Genomic DNA, 21781 nt, shown 5'->3' on the forward strand with positions numbered 1-21781 from the left:
TATACAAGGCATTTCAAATTTTTTAGCAGAATAATTACAGTGGAGTGTTTGGGGTAAAAGCCAGATAGGGATGGGCTAGGGAAATTTGTATGGGTAAAATAATGGCTTAATTGGAGGGAATATTTTTTCCATGACAGTGGATAGTATGGGGAGAAGAGAGATTGGCCTGTAGTTTGAGACAGTGTTTTTTTGTCCCCACTTTTAAAGATTGGGACAAACTTTGGCAGTTTTCCAGGTCTTAGGGATATGGCCTGCAGACAGGATAGAATTAATTATGGAAGCAAGTGGTATGGCAAGGGATGAGGCCCCAAAGTTTCAGGAACTTAGATTGTATCAAAGTCAGGTTCACATTGGCTACTTAGTTTTAATTTGAGGAACGAATTAGGAACATTAATAGGGAATACCTCTGTCTATATGCGGATGCTAAGACAGGAGTAAACACATTGATACAAGAATTTATTCCTAGGTATAAATTATCTCCCTATGAGACACATATGGGATGACTTGTGACTATCAACAGTCCAAAGGAAAGAATTAAGGACCATGTTATTGGTAATAAAACAATAAGTTGTATGCAACTAATGCATTTTTTGAGTCTCTCTAGGCAACGTTGAAAGTGCACCTACTCGAGATGGGGTTAATAGTCACATATTTCCTGCGCAAGCATGCTCTTCATCCCAGGTGAAAAGGCCTAAAGTAATCACCAATACAGCAATTAAAGCGGCAGAGTCATTTTCCTGGACCCACAGCACGTAAAGCTCGTTCCAGCTCCACCAAACGTTCCAGCGCCACCAAAGACCAAAGTCACCTAAAGCACAGTCGCAGCAAGTTAACGTCTTGCCGAGTCAAAACTCTAACCGTTAACCAACGAGGAAAATAAGACTCCAGGCTAAGGCCCGGTTTTATCAGAACATTTTATTTTTTCAGAGACTCAATATTTTTATTCTTTAGAGTGTGTTAAGTTAGAAATTTAAGGTGTATGTACAATTGAGCCTTGATGAGAGGACTGGTTTCCTGGAAGCGTGGCTTGTGAATGCTCTTGTATGTGTTTTGACAGTACTCATCACTCTCTATATATGTGTCATGTGCAGCAAAACTTTGATCCAGAAGTGTGTTGCACCTCTGTGATGGATTGGATAAAATACCTATTTCTTCATCTGTAATACTTTGCTATGATTCCTTACTTAAAATGGCTACCACAGCTACCCCTCCCTTCAAGTAAGGAAGATGGCACAGAGGAATTCCCCTCAAATGCTGATGTGTCCAAGAAAACCTACAATAACAAGACCATAAATCATAACAACAAGACCATATAAGGACGAGACCTAACAAAGAATCATTGAGCTGTCTAGCTCTTTTGCATACAAACCCCCTCCCCTACAGCCCCTGTATATGAACGCAGGCTCTGTAGGAATAAAGTCAGACATTATCATACTGAACGTGTGTCAGCGTGATCTTTTCTCAGTGCACGCATTACCTACGTAGGAAAATAATCTGGACGGGGACAGATACTCTGCAGACGATTGTTCTGATCAAAATCAGTTGGCGCCCAACGTGGGGCTCTGGGTTTTGAACCAACGGACAGCCGTGCGCAGAGGGACCGGGGTGGACCAAGTGCGGAAGCGGCAGGAGACTGATCACCTCTGGAGTACGGTAAGATAACATTTATTATCTACCGATACGCATTGTCTCCGCTGTTGGTCTATTTCTGTGTCTCATACGGCTCTCCGAAGGTCACCTAAAGACAGGTAGATATCTTGCCCAGAGCCCGTTTTAAACTCAAACCTGTTACCTAGACTATCTGTCACTCGGTATATGTTTACATGTTGTATATGTTAGTCAGTGCCGCAAGTGGGAGCCCGGAGTGGAGTGGGATTTTTGTCGGCTGACTAGAGGTCGTGTCATTGTACGTTGTAAACTTGGTGGAAGGAGGGGTAAAGGGGGAGTAAGGTATAGTCGGTTCAGAGAGGAACACATGATCCCTGGAGTGACTGCGTGGTTGGCGCGTTGCAGAGGGAGGGGTGTTAAAGGCGCGTTACGGTTGGTAACTGCGCGGAATCCTGTCGATTGATCCCTGAACAACCTTTCCCTCTCTCGTAATCAAGTTGTATGTTATGTCCAAAATGTGTTTGTGTATTAGTGTTGAGAATTCATGAGGACGGGTGGGGATTGTTAAGAGTAGAAGAGATAGCCCATAGGTGCTTGGGCGATAACCCCTAGACGTTAAACTGCCCGAACTCCTGTTTTTTCCGCGTTAACGTACGCTTTGCAGTAAGAAAGAAAGAAAGTGAATAGGAAAGAAATAGGCAAGTGAATTTGCTGATAGATAATCAAGGCATATGATTGTGTTGTGAAAGTAAGTATTGAGGGTTATTTTTATGAAAGGTTTATACGCAGAAATTGGGATACAATTAGATACTGTGTATATTATTTGGAAGGGAAAGAAAGTGTTATACAATAAGTGAAGGGAAAGAAGAAAAAAAAAAGCAGGGCATTTTTGCTAGTAATTGCAGTGTAGAGGAAAAAAAAAAAAAAAGAGTGCAGTTTTAACATTTGAGCACAGGCAAGTAAGACAGAGAAAGGAGTCTTAGCCTGCCACCTAGTGGCGGAAAGAGAGAGAACAGAACGAAGAGGAATGGGAGCAGCTTTCCCGGTAACTGGTAAAGATTTATTTATTTATTTATTTTTTTGAAAGGTTTGTTCGTACTGGCCACACGAATGGGTCTTTTCAAACCAGAAAATATTCTTTTTCCTTCTGTTCTAATGGCAACTAGAAAGAGGGGTCTTTTTCTGTGGGAGGGAGAAGTTCAGGGAGCGCAGTCTTGTGTGTTTTTGAATCCCACAGGGAAACATACCTTACGTTAGTATGAGTCAAAATAATTCTGTTGAGGGACAGAAGGGTACCGCTGCATTTATTTTATCATTGCCAGGACAGAAGTTAATATAATAACAAGTGAAAAAACAAAGCCAGTAGGCTGTTTAAAGTATGTAGTATTACTGCAGCAGAAGGCAGGTTACAACCAGAAGTGTGGCGAAAGATATTGAAAGAAAAGAGAGGAATTTTGAATGATAACAACCTGCTGAAGATAGCAGAAGCCTGGTTTAATGTTACCAAGGCTGTCCAGAGAAAAATGGACCGAGCAGGAGATAGAAAAGGGAGGGAAGATTGTTTTAATTGTGGTGTGACTGATTTATCTATACTCACTCCTTTGTTACCTTCGCTCCCAGCTCCAGCAGCACCCCCACCTATACAACCCACTACCCCGCCCACAGATGACAAACCAACCTTGACTGTTCATGCAGCAGAACTATATCCTGTGATGCAGGCAGACGGTTCCTATTACACCCCGACTGTGCCACTAATGCCCCTGATGCCAGTCCTTTCACCCCAAAACAATCACTGCCCCAGCGGTAGGGATTCAAGTCTACCCTGACACAACAATAGCACACAGACCCAGCAGCAGTGTCCACTATAGTACGCCTGGTAGTTTTGACTCAGATAGTGAGTCACAGGCCGTTGCACAGGAGGCAAACATGACCTGGAATACTAACCCCAGACACCCCCCAGTACCCGACCGCTGCCCAAGGTAATATGGGCAGACGCCCAAGCAGGTAGAAGGCGCCCCAATAATGTATGTCACCTCACCCCCTTCCTGGTAGACACAGCCAGGAGCGTAATTAGAGCTGCAGACATACCTGACCCTTCCTATTTGTCTGATATTGATGTTTCATGTGTGGGGGTAGATGGCACACCACGCTCTAGCCCATTAACACGACCCCTGCAGATAGGTCCCTACCCTGAACTATTTGCACGATTTGTAGTTTCCTCCACTTGCCCGCTTAATCTGCTTGGCACTGATGTTTTGTCCAGGTTACAGGCCTCCATAATATTCTCAGAGGACGGCACCATTGATGTAACCTCCCTGCTCTGGGAGTCAGATGTCTCTGCCCTTTGTTCCCTTCCAATACTTTTGGCATTAGCAGACAAACCCTCAGCCACCAGTATATCACCCGCTGTCATGGATAGGATCCCGTCCAAATTATAAGGGTACCGCCCATTGTTGTACAGCTCAAATAAGGGGCCCCGCTTCCCCGTAAACTGCAATACCCCTCTTTTCCCTGTGAAGAAACGCACCGCGAAGGGTAAACCTGATAAGTATAGAATGGTTCAAGATCCTCAAGCAGTAAAAGATGCAACCATTGTACGATGTTTTAACAACAAATCTTTTCCAGATGACCCCAGAGGCTTCCAAGAATTTCACTGTTCTCAAACAGGTAATATCCTCTGCCCCTGCCTTGGGCCTCCCAGACTATGATTTACCCTTTAAGCTTTTCGTATCAGAACGAAATGGACATGCAACTGGAGTGTTAACGCAGCCACACGCTGGCCGATGTCGACCTATTGGTTATTACTCCAGCCGTCTCGATGCTGTGGCTCGTGGTGGACCGTCCTGTCTTCGTGCTGTCTTTGCTGCTCAAACCCTGCTGGATAAAACTTCGGATATCGTTCTAGGGCATGACCTCATTCTCCTGGCACCACATGACATTGCTGCTATTCTCAATCAGACACAGCCAAAACATCTGTCCGCTGCCAGACACCTCAGGTTGCAATGCTCGCTTCTCATTCCAGACAATGTCACCCTTCTCCGGTGCCAAGTGCTTAACCCCTCCACTCTTCTTCCACTTCCCGAGGGGGGAGATGTGCAGGGACACGAACAAGAATAAAGCACAGCTGGAGTCGACCTACCCCATGATTGCTTCGAACTCATGAAGCTAGAAACTGCTCATCTGCCCACGGTGAGTGAAACGCAGATACAGAACCCAGATCTAATCCTGTTTGTGGATGGTTCTCGATATGCTGATCAACAAGGCACCTACCATACGGGTTATGCGGTCACCACAGACTCTGTGGTCCTACTGGCAAGCACACTACTGTCAACAGCATCTGCACAAGAGGCCGAACTACAAGCTCTCACTGCAGCGTGTAAACTGGCAGAAGGACAAACGGCGAATATCTACACTGACTCTAGATGTGCCTTTGGAGTAGCACATGATTTTGGCGTCATTTGGCAAACCAGGGGATTTCTGACAGCAGCAGGAACACCAGTGAAACACAGCTCAGCCATACAAGCTCTGATGGATGCCCTACTCCTTCCAAGCCATGTGGCCATCCTGAAGGTAAAGCCCATGGGAAACTGAACACAGAAGAAGCCAGAGGAAACCATCTGGCGGATGCTGCGGCAAAACAAGCTGCCAGCGGGATACGAGAAGTGGAAGATCGAGTGGACACGACAAGGATGGTTCCGTTAATGCAGAACCTCCTAGTAAATTGAGAATATCTGAAGAAGTTGCAAGAATCTGCAACAAAGGAAGAAAAGGAAAGCTGGAAGAAAAGAGGTGCATCGCCCCAAGAAGGAATTTATGAGTACAAAAAGAAACTTTGTCTGCCATGGGCACTGTATCCTGTTGTGGTACAATGGGCACATGGAGCAGCACATCTCTCGAAGACTCTTATGAATGCACTGATCGACAAATACTATGTGGCGCCTGGAATTACCCCAATGAATATTAATTTCTGCAAATTATGTACAATTTGTGCAAAGTGTAACCCAGGATGTGTGGAAAAACCACAGCAGAAACACCTTGCAAGGCCCCGCTTTCACTGCTACGTTAGCTAAAGAAATTTGGTCCGCGCTAGGGACCACCCTTGCTTTCCACACCCCATACCATCCCCAGAGTAGCAGAAAGGTAGAAAGAATGAATGGCACACTGAAAACTAGAATGTTGAAAATGGCCCAGGAAACAAATATGCCCTGGCCAGATAGTCTACCCATTGCTTTGTTCAGTATTCGATATACCCCACGAGGGGAATATGCTCTATCCCCATTTGAGATACTGTTTGGTACTGCCCCCAAACTTGGTTGTTACTACCCACAGCAGTTACAGATGCAGTCTGATGTTTTGACGAAATATGTAACTGCCCTAGCGCAAGGACTAACCAATATGCATGGTCGAGTGTTTTCTTCTATTCCAGATCCAGATCTAGATACCGGGACTCATGAACTTGTGCCCGGAGACTGAGTGCTTGTGAAGAAATTTGTAAGGAAACATTCCCTAGAGCCCAGATATGATGGTCCTTTCCAAGTTCTGTTGACCACAGCGACATCAGTCAAACTAGCTGGCAAGAACACCTGGATACACGCCTCTCATTGCAAGAAGGTTCCAGCTCCCAACGAGGACAACTCAGAAGGAAAATGATGCTATATATCCTTTGCTTGTTGGGTCTAGGGGGGGCACAAGAGATTGCTATCACCCAACATGAAGGGGTAGTCACGTTTTGGTATAATTCATCCAATACTCATGTAGCTACCTTCTCCTTTGATTATTGTAATATAGTCCGCTGCCCCTCAACACATTGGCAATATAATCGATACAGCAATGTCGGTTTCAGGTCTACTTATATATGCGTAACGGATTCCTACTGGGGAAAGGAATGTGATTACTGGGGAGCAGTAGGATAGAACACAGGAACAGATTGGGGATACCGACCACAAAATGGTCAAGCAAGGAAAGACGGGATGGCAAAAGATTCTTGCCCAAATAGGCATCGCAATAGTTATTATTTTTGTTTTGTTTGTGATTATTGTCTGCTGTGTTCTCCCATGTTTTAAAAAGTTTATGACCAAAGCTGTTGACAATAGCACTCCTACCTTTTTCTGCAGTCAGATAATGATACTCCACTCTTGGAAGATGGTCCATTTACTCCGTTACAGTCTCTCCCAGTTAAGTACAATAGTATAAACCCATAGGGACAGCATCTGACTTCCTTATGTGCAAAGTCTGTGGCAAGGGGAGTCATGGACAAGCCATGACTCGTCTAACGTACAGCACAAAAGAGTTCCCAGGCACATCTGGACAGATGAGTTAGTATACATCTAGGGACAGACTCAGAAATAGACATTTCAAGGGGGGACTGTGATGGATTGGATAAAATACCTATTTCTTCATCTGTAATACTTTGCTATGATTCCTTACTCAAAATGGCTACCACAGCTACCCCTCCCTTCAAGTAAGGAAGATGGCACAGAGGAATTCCCCTCAAATGCTGATGTGTCCAAGAAAACCTACAATAACAAGACCATAAATCATAACAACAAGACCATATAAGGACGAGACCTAACAAAGAATCATTGAGCTGTCTAGCTCTTTTGCATACAAACCCCCTCCCCTACAGCCCCTGTATATGAACACAGGCTCTGTAGGAATAAAGTCAGACATTATCATACTGAACGTGTGTCAGCGTGATCTTTTCTCAGTGCACGCATTACCTACGTAGGAAAATAATCTGGACGGGGACAGATACTCTGCAGACGATTGTTCTGATCCAAATCACCTCCACCGAAAGGAGGGGGTCACCCAGGGGCGTGTGTCAGCCACAAGGAAAGGATCATAAGTCAGCCATGTTGACCATCGCAGACATTGTCTGTTCTGATATTCTGAGTGAATGATGTATACAATGCGTGCAGGGTGAGGATCATGCATTTCGCTTCCACAGATACCAAACCCCCTCAATTCTCAGTAATAGAATGTTGTGATGATTCTGAAAATATATGATGATAGAGATAGATGCAATTTCTTTTATCTAGCAACTGCATATCCAAAGAAAGGTTGCTTGCATAAAGTAAGGTTTTTAGTATTATGTGTATAATTTCTGTATTTTTCCAATTTTTTAAAGGAACCTCTTTAAAGGGTGTATCACACACTAGGAACAAGAATCAATTTATGGGTCAAGTGTCTCCACCAACCAATGAAACCTGTGTAAAAATGTATGTTTAGTCAGAAAACAATTTACAGGAAGGATGTGGCCTTAATTTTGCAGTTTTTTATTTAATCATTAAACCAAGAACAGGTTCAGATTAGGCTTATGGCCCTACAAAACAGAATTGCTTTAGACTAGGTTTTAGCTTCAAAAGGAGGTGTATGTGTCCTAATTGAGGAACGATGTTGTGTTTTCATTCCAGATCAGTGTAGCAATGTGCAGCATGAACTAGATGAAATACAAGAGATTCAAAAGAGGGTTACAAACGGAAGTGACAGGTTATCACCCTTGGGGTTAGGTGAATGGCTTAAATCACTTGGAGCAAAAACTTTTGAATGCTTTGATGTGTTTGGAGTGTTACTTGTTGTCATGTGTGTGTCACGTGTTGCAAAGGTATGATCCACAGGTGTGTGACCCCCTCCCCCAATCGGATGCCACTCTTTGCAGATGCCAGAAAACAGCAGTCCCTTGAAGAAAGAAGATACCGATCACAGTTATTCAACTCCAAAAGACATATGGGCCGCAGCGCCTTACGAGACTATGACAGTGAAGGGCACGCGCCCTTGTCCTCTGAGTTATCCCTGGACTATCATCATGAACTTAATTCTCAAAAGCTATGTTTTAAGAATAAAAAAGGAGGGAGTGACAAAGTGAGAATATGACGTAAGGGGGGGGTCTGACATAACAGCACTGGGATCTAAGCAACCATTTTGAGTCAGCATCCATCTTAGGTGCCTGATATTGTCTATTGTCTGTATGAAAGTGGAATGAACGTTAGTTTAAAATACATTTTTTCTTCTGAAGTTCCAATTGATATTGAGCGGTTCGGCTAAGCCAAAAACCTTGAGAACAAGAGCAATTTGCCAATGTTATGAAAATACGAGACAGATAGGCACTGTCCGTGGGGGTGGGGGGGGGGGGCATGTGTTCTGTATGTAGAGTAAAAGTCACCGGCTTGTATAAGGAATATTAGCTCAGTCATTTCATTTCTAATATGCATCCCATAATAATGCTTTAACTCAATGTGTTCGTGTGCATAAGTTTGTTTACCTTTTACGCTTACGTAGTGACGACACGCAACCTTGTAGAGGGGGCGTGGGTTTAGTATTTTGTGTATAAATAATGCCTGTATGCTACCATGTCTTTGGGAGGGTTTTATTTTGAAACTCTCCTCTGCGTGTGCACCGCACAAGCAATAAACTTATCTGTCATTCTGCAAAACATATCCTCAGACTTGTGTTTTTATTCACAAACTTTAACAATAGCATCTCCCACTCAGGCGAACTTGCCTGCTTGCAGTTTGGTTGTGACAAATCTAATACAGAGTGCTTTTCCTGGTAATGTACAGGTGAAAGCTTCAATCAGACTTAGAACTTTGCAACTAATATTGACAGATTTATTATAAATCATTCTTCCTGGCATTGCACAGGTTATTAAGAATTTATGTGTTAGGGACCCCTGAAATTGTGGTCTGCCGTGCAGTTGCTATGGGCCTTACAACAATTTTGGCCAAAAATGTTAAGCTAAAAGACCATTTTATTTAATAGATATTTATACATATATATTTAGGCACAGTACCGTGTATGGGTTTCACTGGATGTGCACTGAACTCTGTCTGTGTTTTATGTTCTGTCTCTGGTTTTAAATATGCATTTGGGATGCAAGAATAAACAGGCGACTTACAAATTAAATGGGGATAAATTGGGGGAATCCTTGATGCAGAAGGATTTAGGAGTGCTTGTACAGTAGACAGCAGGCTTAGCAATAGTGCCCAATGTCATGCAGTAGCTGCAAAGGCAAACAAGATCTTATCTTGCATCAAACGGGCAATGGATTGAAGGGAAGTAAACATAATTATGCCCCTTTACAAAGCATTAGTAAGACCACACCTTGAATATGGAGTACAATTTTGGGCACCAATCCTAAGAAAAGACATTATGGACCTAGAGAGAGAGTGCAGAGAAGAGCCACCAAATTAATAAAGGGGATGGACATTCTAACTTATGAGGAGAGGCTAGCTAAATTAGATTTATTTACATTAGAAAAGAGGCGTCTAAGAGGGGATATGATAACTATATACAAATATATTCAGGGACAATACAAGGAGCTTTCAAAAGAACTATTCATCCCACGGGCAGTACAAAGGACTCGGGGCCATCCCTTAAGGTTGGAGGAAAGGAAATTTCACCAGCAACAAAGGAAATGGTTATTTACAGTAAGGGCAGTTAAAAATGTGGAATTCATTACCCATGGAGACTGTGATGGCAGATACAATAGATTTGTTCAAAAAAAGGTTGGACATCTTTTTAGATGGGAAAGGTATACAGGGATATACCAAATAAGTATACATGGGAAGGATGTTGATCCAGGGATTAAGCCGACTGCAAATTCTTGGAGTCAGGAAGGAATTAATTTTTCCCCTTAATGGGGTTTTTTGTTTGCCTTCCTCTGGATCAATAAGTAAGTATAGATATAGAATAAAGTATCTGTTGTCTAAATTTAGCATTGGTTGAACTTGATGGACGTACGTCTTTTTTCAACCTCATCTACTATGTAACTATGACAGAGAGAGACAGAGAGTGTGTGTGTGACAGAGAGAGACAGAGAGTGTGTGACAGAGAGAGACAGAGAGTGTGTGTGTGTGACAGAGAGAATGTGTGACAGAGAGACAGAGAGTGTGTGACAGATAGAGACAGAGAGAGTGAGACAGAGAGTGTGTGTGACAAAGAGAGACACAGACACAGAGAGACAGAGGGACACAGCGAGAGACAGAGCGAGAGAGAGAGCAAGAGCGAGATAGAGAGGGTGACAGAGAGAGAAAGACAGGGTGACACAGAGAGGGAGAAAGGGTGACAGAGAGAGACAGACAGGGTAACAGAGAGAGGGAGACAGGGTGACAGAGAAAGGGAGACAGGGTGACAGAGAGGGGGAGACAGGGTGACAGAGAGGGGGAGACAGGGTGACAGAGAGGGGGAGACAGGGTGACAGAGAGGGGGAAACAGGGTGACAGAGAGGGGGAGACAGGGTGACAGAGAGGGGGAGATAGGGTGACAGGATGTGAGACAGGGTAGGTGACTGACTGGAGTCAGGAGGAGAGGCCATGGGAGACCAGGGGGGGTCTAGGGGGGGGGCAGAGGAGAACCAGGGGAGGCCAGAGGAGAGCGTAGGGGGTAGAAAACCACTGCTCAACCTTAATATTCAAAACACATGAGTATTGTATACACTAAGTGGTGCACGGGAAATAGAAACACTCTATATATAGGATGGTCCAAGAACAACCACAGAAAAGAAATCCCATAGATTTGCACTCAACTTAATAATATCTCTGAGTAGATGGTAACAAATTTCCAAACCATATAGGATACCAGGAGGTTTAAAAACACAAAACAAAAAATTATTTATTAAATACTAATATACTCTTCTAATGAAAATACATAAAAAATATTTATAATTTTAACTTATATATAAAATCACCTAAAAAGTGCTCTAATGAAAGTAGCAACGGAGTATGCCAGCATGTAATAAAGTATGGTTAATAGCGCATATGAGTGCCTAAAATAGGTACACACTCTAATATGAATAGATATTGTAATCATACAAATACAGAGCTCAGTAGTATGCGTCTATATATAGCACCAAAAGCTGATGGCTTCAATGTCTGCGCGAGCAGGCTGTAGTATGCCTCCCGTGCTGCGTCTTGACAAACAAAGTTTACCGGCTTTAGTAGGCCCAAAATATCCATAAAGCATCACCACATACTATGCAATAATAATCCCATATTATGTACTCCTCACAATGGAATCAAATAATTTCTTTAAATGTGCACAGTTAGTGTGGTGCGCGTTTAAACCTATTCGTTCATACAACCAGTCAGCTGCAGGATTACTGGCATTATCTCGTGCTCCGTCTCAAACTCCAGAACAGCAACCGGCTGACGTCATTAGTTAGCGCGTCGCCTGACACCCGACGATCGTTTCACGCCTCTTGGCGCTTCTTCAAGGGGGGAGGAGTGTTCATTCGTTCCTCTGATGTACGTATTTATACACCTCCTGGGGGCGGGATAAGGGGCGTATACTAATGATAACAGGTCCCTGTTATCCCTTCTGGAGTTTGAGACGGAGCACGAGATAATGCCAGTAATCCTGCAGCTGACTGGTTGTATGAACGAATAGGTTTAAACGCGCACCACACTAACTGTGCACATTTAAGGAAATGATTTGATTCCATTGTGACGAGTACATAATATGGGATTATTATTGCATAGTATGTGGTGATGCTTTATGGATATTTTGGGCCTACTAAAGCCGGTAAACTTTGTTTGTCAAGACGCAGCACGGGAGGCATACTACAGCCTGCTCGCGCAGACATTGAAGCCATCAGCTTTTGGTGCTATATATAGACGCATACTACTGAGCTCTGTATTTGTATGATTACAATATCTATTCATATTAGAGTGTGTACCTATTTTAGGCACTCATATGCGCTATTAACCATACTTTATTACATGCTGGCATACTCCGTTGTTACTTTCATTAGAGCACTTTTTAGGTGATTTTATATATAAGTTAAAATTATAAATATTTTTTATGTATTTTCATTAGAAGAGTATATTAGTATTTAATAAATAATTTTTTGTTTTGTGTTTTTAAACCTCCTGGTATCCTACTGTATATGGTTTGGTCCCCCTTACTCACATTACAATGCAACCTGTTTATTTTTATATTTATTATATTTTTATATTTTCAACAAAAGACAGGTGACTGCCTGTCTGGGTGGGTGAGTGACTGGGTGAGTGAGTGGGTGAGAGAGTGAGTGAGTAAGAGAGTGAGCGACTGGGTGGGTGAGTGAGTGACTGGGTGAGAGAGTGAGTGACTGGGTGGGTGACTGTGACTCGGTGGGTGACTGAGTAACTGGGTGGGTGGGTGGGTGACTGAGTAACTGGGTGGGTGACTGAGTGAGCGGGTGGGTGGGTGACTGGGTGGGTGGGTGACTGACTGAGTGGGTGACTGACTGAGTGGGAGAGTGAGTGGGTGGGAGAGTGAGTGGGTGGGAGAGTGAGTGGGTGGATGGGAGAGTGAGTGAGTGGATGGGAGAGTGAGTGGATGGGAGAGTGAGTGGATGGGAGAGTGAGTGAGTGGATGGGAGAGTGAGTGGATGGGAGAGTGAGTGAGTGGATGGGAGTGAGTGAGTGGATGGGAGAGAGAGTGAGTGGATGGGAGAGTGAGTGGATGGGAGAGTGAGTGGGTTAGTGACTGGGTGAGACAGTGACTGGCTGGTGGGTGACAGTGACTGGGTGGATGGGTGACAATGACTGGGTGGATGGGTGACAATGACTGGGTGGATGGGTGACGATGACTGGGTGGATGGGTGACAGTGACTGGGTGGATGGGTGACAGTGACTGGGTGGATGGGTGACAGTGACTGGGTGGATGGGTGACAGTGACTGGGTGGTGGGTGACAGTGACTGGGTGGTGGGTGACAGTGACTGGGTGGTGGGTGACAGTAACTGGGTTGAGTGGGTGACAGTGACGGAGAGTGAGTGGGTGGGAGAGTGAGTCAGTGGGACAGTGAGTGAGTGGGTGGGAGAGTGAGTGGGTTAGTGACTGAGTGAGACAGTGACTGGGTGGTGGGTGACAGTGACGGAGAGTGAGTGGGTGGGAGAGTGAGTCCGTGGGAGAGTGAGTGAGTGGGTGGGAGAGTGAGTGGGTTAGTGACTGAGTGAGACAGTGACTGGGTGGTGGGTGACAGTGACAGGGGGCTGGGTAAGTGACAGGGGGCTAGGTAACAGTGACAGGGGGGTGGGTGACAGTGACTGGGTGGTGGATGACAGCGACTGGGTGGGTGACAGTGACAGGGGGGTGGGTGACAGTGACTGGGTGGTGGGTGACAGTGACTGGGTTGAGTGGGTGACTTACCCTGACCGGGTGGGTGCTACTTACTGCTTCCTTGCCGCTTCCCCCCCCTGCCCCCATGGCAGCTGCCCGGGGTGGGAGGTGGGCACGGGGAGGGAGGGCGCAGGAGGTGGCCTCGGGGAATGCACAGGAGGTGGGCAGCTGGGGGGGGGGGCGGGGGTGAGATGCCGGGCGGCTGCAGCATCCTCCGCGGCTGCTGCTGCTGGGTTGGCGCGCGAGAAGCTCTGGGCGCGAGGCTGGCAGGCGGCTGCAGCATCCCCCGCGGCTGCTGCATGGGGCAGGAGGCGCACGCGGGGGGTGCAGGGTTGGCGCTTCCCCGCCCTCCGTCCCACGTGGGGATCAAAGAAGCGAGGGGGGGGCGGAGCGGGCCGGGCCCACAGGCAGCAGGCAGGGCCCACAGGCAGCAGACAGGACACCCTGCGGGACCTCGGCTCTGCGCATGCGCAATCGCGGCCATTTAAAAAAAATATAACGGCCAGGGCCGCGCAGGGGCCCGGGACGCCAGTGCCCTTTGTCCCCCCCTCCCTGTTGGCGGCTCTGTGTATGTGTATTTGGTCTGTCCTGTTGTGTGTGTGTGTTTTCTGTTTTTTTCCTGTGTATTTGTTCTGTTTTGTCCTGTTGTGTGTGTCTGTGTACTTTCTGTGTCTGTCCTGTGGGGGTGAGAATTACAGGAAGGGAGTTGGGGTGGGTGAGAGACGGGGAGGTGGTGAGAATGACGGAGGAAGTTCAGTGAGAATGACAGGGAATGGGTGGTGAGAATGACAGGGAATGGGTGTGGTGAGCATGACAGGGAATGGGTGTGGTGAGAATGACAGGGAATGGGTGTGAGAATGATATGGGGGGTTGAGAGAGGGGAGAGGGGATGAGGGGGGTGGAAGGGGGATGAGGGGGATGAGGGGGGTGGAAGGGGGATGAGGGGGGTGGAAGGGGGATGAGGGGGGTGGAAGGGGGATGAGGGGGGTGGAAGGGGGATGAGGGGGGTGGAAGGGGGATGAGGGGGGATGAGGGGGGTGGAAAGGGGATGAGGGGGGTTGAAGGGGGATGAGGGGGGTTGAAGGGGGATGAGGTGGGTTGAAGGGGGATGAGGTGGGTTGAAGGGGGTTGAGAGGATGAAGGGGGCTGCAACAATCTTGGAATTTGTGGTATAGGAGATTTAAGATCTGTATTGCTTGCCATGGGCCTGTATGACTGCAGGTATGTTATTTATACATTTTCTGACCATTACGTAATTTTTTTACATTTCACTCCAAGTATGCTCCAATTTACACTATTTCATATTGTATTTCGTAAAAAAAACATTTTTGGAAGGTTGCTCCGTCCCCAGACCTCTCCCCAGAATTTTTAACGAAATAGATTATGAAATGGTGCAAATTGGTGCAGGAGTAACATTTTGAAAAAAATGACATGTCAGATCATTTATATATAACATTCCTCCCTACCGCCTTTTCTTGAGCACGTCGCACATTTCACCATTGTATCCAGTATTTTTGTAGAAGCCTCCTGACAACTCAAGGTAATTGCAGAGGGATCATAAATATGTAAAAAATCAGGGAAACAACAGGGATTTAGAAATTACAGCCAGGAGGAGATCAGGCAGCAGACATGCCACCTCTCACTTATTTGGACTCAGTCTCACTGATATTTAGTTAGTATCAATCTCTCACAGATTTAAGTGTTGAAAATCAGCATTTTTTATACTAAAATTCTATTTTTTGTTGTAAAGAACCCCCCAAATCTCCCCGATTTTAGTTCTGGGAGGTGAGATCTCTGGGGAAGACTGGGTGGGCCAATGCTCCTTATCTGGCACTTAGAATGTCCTAAACTGGTTTGCAATTAGTGGGAATTCCCAGTAATGAATGGGGCTCACTCCTAATGAATGACAGTCATTGTAAAAGGGGAACCTGTCTCCCAATGAGTGAATAGACATACACTCCAAAGGATAAGTGTGAAAGACACTGCATAAGTGGGGCATCCATCCTATCATATTTGTACACCCAACTATATGCAACCAACGAGTCGCCATCGCTATCCTCCCAACGTTCAGCTATTCCATGGTGTACTAACATGGCGGGCGGACTCCAGCAGTATAGCGGAGGTGATCACCGGAAGAGCACTCCAGCTTGGCGGAAGCAGGAAGCTGACAGTAAAGTGTGTGGACAGTTTCAGTTTTCGTGATGATGGCGACTCCGGTGTCACGGCTTCTCATTCCTCTCTTCCTGGTGTCGCTGAGCGTGGTTGCCCTGAAGTCCGGTGAGAGTCGGTGTATATAGCATGGAGTGTATATAGGGGTTAGAGTGCAAGTTCTGGTCTGTCAATGTCTTCTTATGTAAGCTGAATGTTATTGAATATGTATTATGACATGCGAGCGTGAAATAGCAATGAATGTTGATCTGCATCGTGCCAGAAGGCATTTAGTATTTGTATTTTTGTACGGTTATTGCTAGATTTACATTATCCAATTATTACTATTATTGTTCCATAAATAGCATGGAAAAGTTTAAGATAAACAATTAACATGATTATGGTTTATGGCAGTGCAGGGTGATACTTGGCACTGTCCAGGGCAGGGAGCAGAGATCCTGCATATATATTATTGTTAATTTGTTTTATCGTTTATTTTTAAGTGCCAACATGTTCTGCAGTGCGATACAATGGGGGTACAGAGATTTGATAATTTCATAAACAGCTACATACACGTAAGGATACGCATGCACAAACAAATGTAATTGGGGCCCTGCTCATGAGAGCTTAGAATAGCAGTGACAATAGAGTACCCGATAATTCCATATTGGCCATCGAAGAAAACTTAGGGGGCAAACAGTATTGTATGTCTCTCTAGTTTCAGTTATTGTGTACTCCAGTTCAGTCACCAATCTGTATACCTCTAGATTGTAAGCCATCAGGACCAGGGCCCTCATTACTGTCTGTGCTTATTTGTATGTCATTCGGTTTATGTAATTGATGTCACTCGTTACCCCCACTGTACCGTGCTGCGGAATATGTTGGCGCTTTACAAAAACAACAGATAATAATGAGCCATTCTAGCTGATCATACTTTGACCTGCGAGTTTTATGTTAAAATTTATAGGGTATATTTACTAAAGGGCATTACCCATTGTTGCTCCTAGGGCAGAGTCTGATGTTTCTTTGCATTGTAACAGTGAGGGTACATGTTTGTGTATACCTGTATGTTAATGTGTATAGGTGTATCTGTGGGTAATTTTATATATAGGAGGTAACGGTATGAGAGCATGTTTGGTATTGTGTATGTTTATATAAGCAAACTTTGTGTAGGAGAGTGACTATTATATGTATGTTAGTGTATATAAGTTCACTTGTCAGCAAGAATGATTATATATCCTGGCTTGAAAATTTCTCCTGTTCACGCATCTTGGATGAGTGGAAAATAGTCTAGCTGTTTTTTTGTTTTTGTTGTTGATTTTTTTTAACATTTAAGAATATTTTTCCGTTACAGCACAGGGGGCCAAGGCTCTAACGGACTCGGCCAAGGCGGACTCGGCCAAGGCTCTGGCGGACTCGGCCAAGGCTCTGGCGGACCCGACCAAGGCGGACTCGGCCAAGGCGGACTCGGCCAAGGCGGACCCGGCCAAGGCTCTGACGGACCCGGCCAAGGCTCTGACGGACCCGGCCAAGGCCAAGGCGGACCCGGCCAAGGCGGACTCGGCCAAGGCTCTGACGGACTCGGCCAAGGCTCTGACGGACCCGGCCAAGGAGGACTCGGCCAAGGCTCTGACGGACCCGGCCAAGGCGGACTCGGCCAAGGCTCTGACGGACCCGGCCAAGGCGGACTCGGCCAAGGCTCTGACGGACCCGGCCAAGGCGGACTCGGCCAAGGCTCTGACGGACCCGGCCAAGGCGGACTCGGCCAAGACGGACCCGGCCAAGGCGGACTCGGCCAAGGCTCTGACGGACCCGGCCAAGGTGGACTCCGCCAAGGCTCTGATGGACCCGGCCAAGGCGGACTCGGCCAAGGCTCTGACGGACCCGGCCAAGGCGGACTCGGCCAAGGCTCTGACGGACCCGGCCAAGGCGGACTCGGCCAAGGCTCTGACGGACCCGGCCAAGGCGGACTCGGCCAAGGCTCTGACGGACCCGGCCAAGGCGGACTCGGCCAAAGCTCTGACGGACCCGGCCAAGGCGGACTCGGCCAAGGCTCTGACGGACCCGGCCAAGGCTCCGGCGGAACCTGCCATGCTACCGGCCAAGGCTGACGAGGAAACAGACAATGAAGGGAAGCAGGAAGACGATGCAGACAGGACGGGGAGCGAGGAGGATGAGGAGGGAGATGAAAAAAAGGGAGAAGAGAAGGATGGGGATGAACTGGATGCTCCTTCAAACGTAGGCCAGGCGGATGCATCGGTGAACAAGAGCCCCAAAACCAATGAAGGGAGGTCCAACGCCAAAGCTGTGCCCCTGGAGGAGTCAGAGAGCAGCCACTTCTTTGCCTACCTGGTGACTTCAGCCATCCTGGTCGCTGTCCTGTACATAGCTTATCACAACAAGCGCAAGGTAAATGCACCACAACACAAAATAGCACTCAATGCACACACCACAGGATCTGCAATGGTACAAAAGGTCACAGACACTGATTTTTATTTATTTTTAAATTTATTTACGCTTGCTCTTTTTTCATACAGTATAAGCGTCTGTGTCTAGGAAATACTGCAGTAATGCTTCCAAAACAAAACCCATTGTATGGTTTCTGTGCATACTTTTGTCAATCCCCAGTTGACTTTTTATTCCTGGGGTCTTGTTTTTCAGGATCTGGTATCTCCAGGGATATAAAGTGACCTGTAAAAACAGCATTCAGAATAACTGCCAGACAGCCCAGGACATTATGAAAATTGTATTTCTGCATTTAGCAGCTTGGGAGGGGCAGGGAGCGAAAGGTGTGGGGGGAGGTGCCGGGGCTCAGAAGGGGTGGGGGAGGTGCATGGTGTCATAGAAGGGGAGATGGGTGCAGGGAGTCCGAGAAGGTGCAGGGTGTCTGAGAGGGAAGGGTGCTAGGGTTGGGGAAGGGAGAGGTGCATGGAATTAGAGGGGAGAAATGTAGTGGTTTGGAGGTGGTGGGAGATGCAAGGGGGTCGGAGATAGGGAGAGGTACAGGGGATCAGAGGCAGGGAGGGGCACAGTTTTTCTGGGATGGGAAGGAGTTTGATCTCTGCTTCTCTCTTTCCCAAGATCATCGCTTTTGCACTGGAAGGAAGGCGTGGCAAGGGGGGCAGGCGACCAAACGCAGGGGAATACCAGCGCCTGGAACACAAGGTGAGCCTGGAGTCAAAAGCACAGAGAGCAGGTACACAATGATCAGAAACGGGGACTAAACCAGCTAGGGAGAGGACTGCACACACTTCTGCTATACAGCAAGCTCTTCTAGCATTTAAATGGTTAAAAAAAGCTATCCTTTGGGGCATTTTATTGACCTATGATAAAGTAGATACAGTATCTCTTTTCTGGTGTTACAGGAATGTCACCTCTGCAACACAAAGCTCTGAGCATGGCCTCATAACAGGTGCAGCTTGCAAGAGATTGAATGGAAGTCGGTCCCTTCTAGGACCCAAGTGTACTAATGACCGTGACCTGTTTAAGGGGTCACATCTCGGTGACATACAGTTTTACCAAAATTTGATTTTTACATTATTTAACTTTGTAAGGATGGTGAGCTGAGACTTGAGGGGTTTTGTTTCCTTTGCACAGAAGAGGATGATACCCGCTCAAACCTAAGTATGTAAATAGGTGGTATAGAGATGGTGCACTGGAGGTAGCGAAAAAGAATACCTGTCAAAAAGGCAGGATAAAGCCCCAATTGCATGCACTCTAGACTCTGTGTTAGTTGAAAGGCTGAATGACAGTGAGGGATGTACAGTATCCCAGTAGATAGGAAAGGATATCAATGTCCGGACAATTCCAGATATAGAATAAAATGCCTGGAGAGTAATCTGCTGACCCCTAGTGGTTGTATAGTAATGTGCCAGACATATGAAGTGAATGCTGCACACCTAGAAAAGTATATCAATGATACAATTACCGGTGCTCCCGTGCTTGAACGAAAGCCTGTTGTCAGTCCTAGATCAATAGTGGAAGGAACACAGGGTACAACGGATTTAGAAAATCTAAACTCATTTATTGAGCCAACACAACGTTTCGACCTCAGAGGTCTTTATCAAGTGACATAGTCACTTGTATAGTAATGTGAACATGAATTAAAATCTATCTTTAATATTTAAATCACTAAAAAAATGCAGCGGTCAGTTGATAGTGTCAATTAAAAGAATGAATAATTGAGTGCACGGGAAACGTATAGTCACAGGTGGCTACTGCTCCGCACACTAGCAGGGGGCACCTTAAAAAATATACGAATACCTAGCAGGATTATAAATGTTTGGGCTTCTCTCTTGCTGGCACAGCGTTTACTATCCGCTCTCTAGGCAGGTAAATAAGAGAGCAAGTCAACACAAGGTTACCACTGTCTGTAGAAATCAAGACTAATTGGTGAGTATGTAAATTGTGATTAGCCTATAATTCTTAAGAAGAATAAGATGTGCTTGTATAGTGCATACAGCAACCACATAAAGTCACCAGTATATGGACTGTGTGAGACCATCTGTCCCTACATACATAACCCTACAATAAGGGTGGGGAGGGATTGGGGAACAAAGTAGAAAAAAGGGGAGCAAAGATCTACACTTATGGGTAATTTCACCCTGATCCAATACTGGTCTCACGAACATCAGCTAGGGATCACGGTGTATAACTCCTGCATAGGTGTGTCAATTTGCCAGATTGCCGGTTTTAGTGGAGTAGGATTGGTCGCATAATGGGTGACGCCTACCCTTGAAGCACGTTTCGCTGTAGCTTTCTCAAACGGGTGTATCTCTTCCACTCTGTAGACCTGTCTTATATAGGAAGTCTCTGAGTCATGGGAGAGGAGTTTTTGACTGTCTCATGATGATTTAACCAAAGATGTGCTGGATAAGTCTAGATGGCCAACATAAAAGATGGTGGATAAGTTTATCCTAAAAATATATTCCAATATAGTTAATACTTATAAGAGGTGTATTAAAGTATCACAAGATGTACCCAGTATATTTCAAGGCCCTGGTTCCATATATTCAGTATAAATCACTAAGGCTGCGGCCGGTGATGTGTGCGGCCGCGCGGCAGCGGGCCACCAGCTCCTTCCTCCAGTCTGAAGGTCCCCGCTGGCTCCTTCAGACATGGCTGACTGTGTGCTGTGACGCGTCAGCCAGCCGATGCTGCAAGCTTCTTGTGATCAGAAGCGCTTACGCGTCACGTGGTGCAGCAGTCAGCCAATGAGGAGGGAAAGGAGGCGGCTACGGGGAGGGAGGCGGCCACCCTGTCTGTACAGCCGTGCATAGCGCCGCCCACTCCCCCCCCCTCCTCTGGTGCCCGTTTCGCAGGCTGCCCCTTCTCTGGGAGGGGGGGCGGAGGAGAGAGACCGACAGGTTGGGGGGGGGGGGACAGCACGAGAGCCTCCTGCTCAAACCACGCCCCCCCGCTCAAACCACGCCCCCTGCTCAAACCACGCCCCCAGCTCCAACCACGCCCCCAGCTCCCGCTCCCTACAGACCGCAGGGAGCGGTCAAATGCAGGGGCTGCTGTGGAGCTGCTGCGGGGCTGAGGGGCTGCTGCGGGGCTGAGGGGCTGCTGCGGGGCTGAGGGGCTGCTGCGGGGCTGAGGGGCTGCTGCGGGGCTGAGGGGCTGCTGCGGGGCTGAGGGGCTGCTGCGCTGTGCTGTGGGACTGTGTGATGGTCCCGCCCCCTCACGTCATGGCCGCGCCCCCCCACCCATTTTGGCCACGCCCCCGCTCCCGCCCCTCCCCCCCCGCTCCGGCTCCCTACAGACCGCATATCGCGATCTGTGCCTGTCAGCGCGCCGCCAGTCTGCAGTGCGGGCGCGCTGACTGAGGGAGCGGGGCCTTATGCCTAGGACATAGTAAAATCAGTGTCGCTGAGGGGTGCTGAGCCGCCCGCGCTGAACAGATGCACAAAGCCCCTGCATCTGTAAT

General features: G+C 46.8%; 1 protein-coding gene across 2 annotated transcripts in view; it reads left to right on the forward strand.

The window, feature by feature from the left end:
* Positions 1-15826: 15826 nt before the first annotated feature.
* TGOLN2 (trans-golgi network protein 2) overlaps positions 15827-21781 on the forward strand; it is a 14902-nt gene continuing 8947 nt past the window's right edge. Inside the window, exons 1-4 of one of the 2 annotated variants that reach the window (XR_012801814.1) lie at positions 15827-15981; positions 17207-18261; positions 18934-19017; positions 20181-20244. Coding sequence is in view for 1 of the 2 variants with exons in the window: in XM_075601731.1 (XP_075457846.1) it covers positions 15906-15981; positions 17207-18261; positions 18934-19017 (1215 nt within the window). In the remaining variant the exon portion in view is untranslated. The remainder of the gene's footprint in view (positions 15982-17206; positions 18262-18933; positions 19018-20180; positions 20245-21781) is intronic. The other variant, XM_075601731.1, reaches the window with a different exon arrangement.

Source organism: Ascaphus truei, chromosome 5, assembly GCF_040206685.1.
Source record: "Ascaphus truei isolate aAscTru1 chromosome 5, aAscTru1.hap1, whole genome shotgun sequence".
In the NCBI taxonomy this organism is placed as follows: Eukaryota; Metazoa; Chordata; class Amphibia; order Anura; family Ascaphidae; genus Ascaphus; species Ascaphus truei.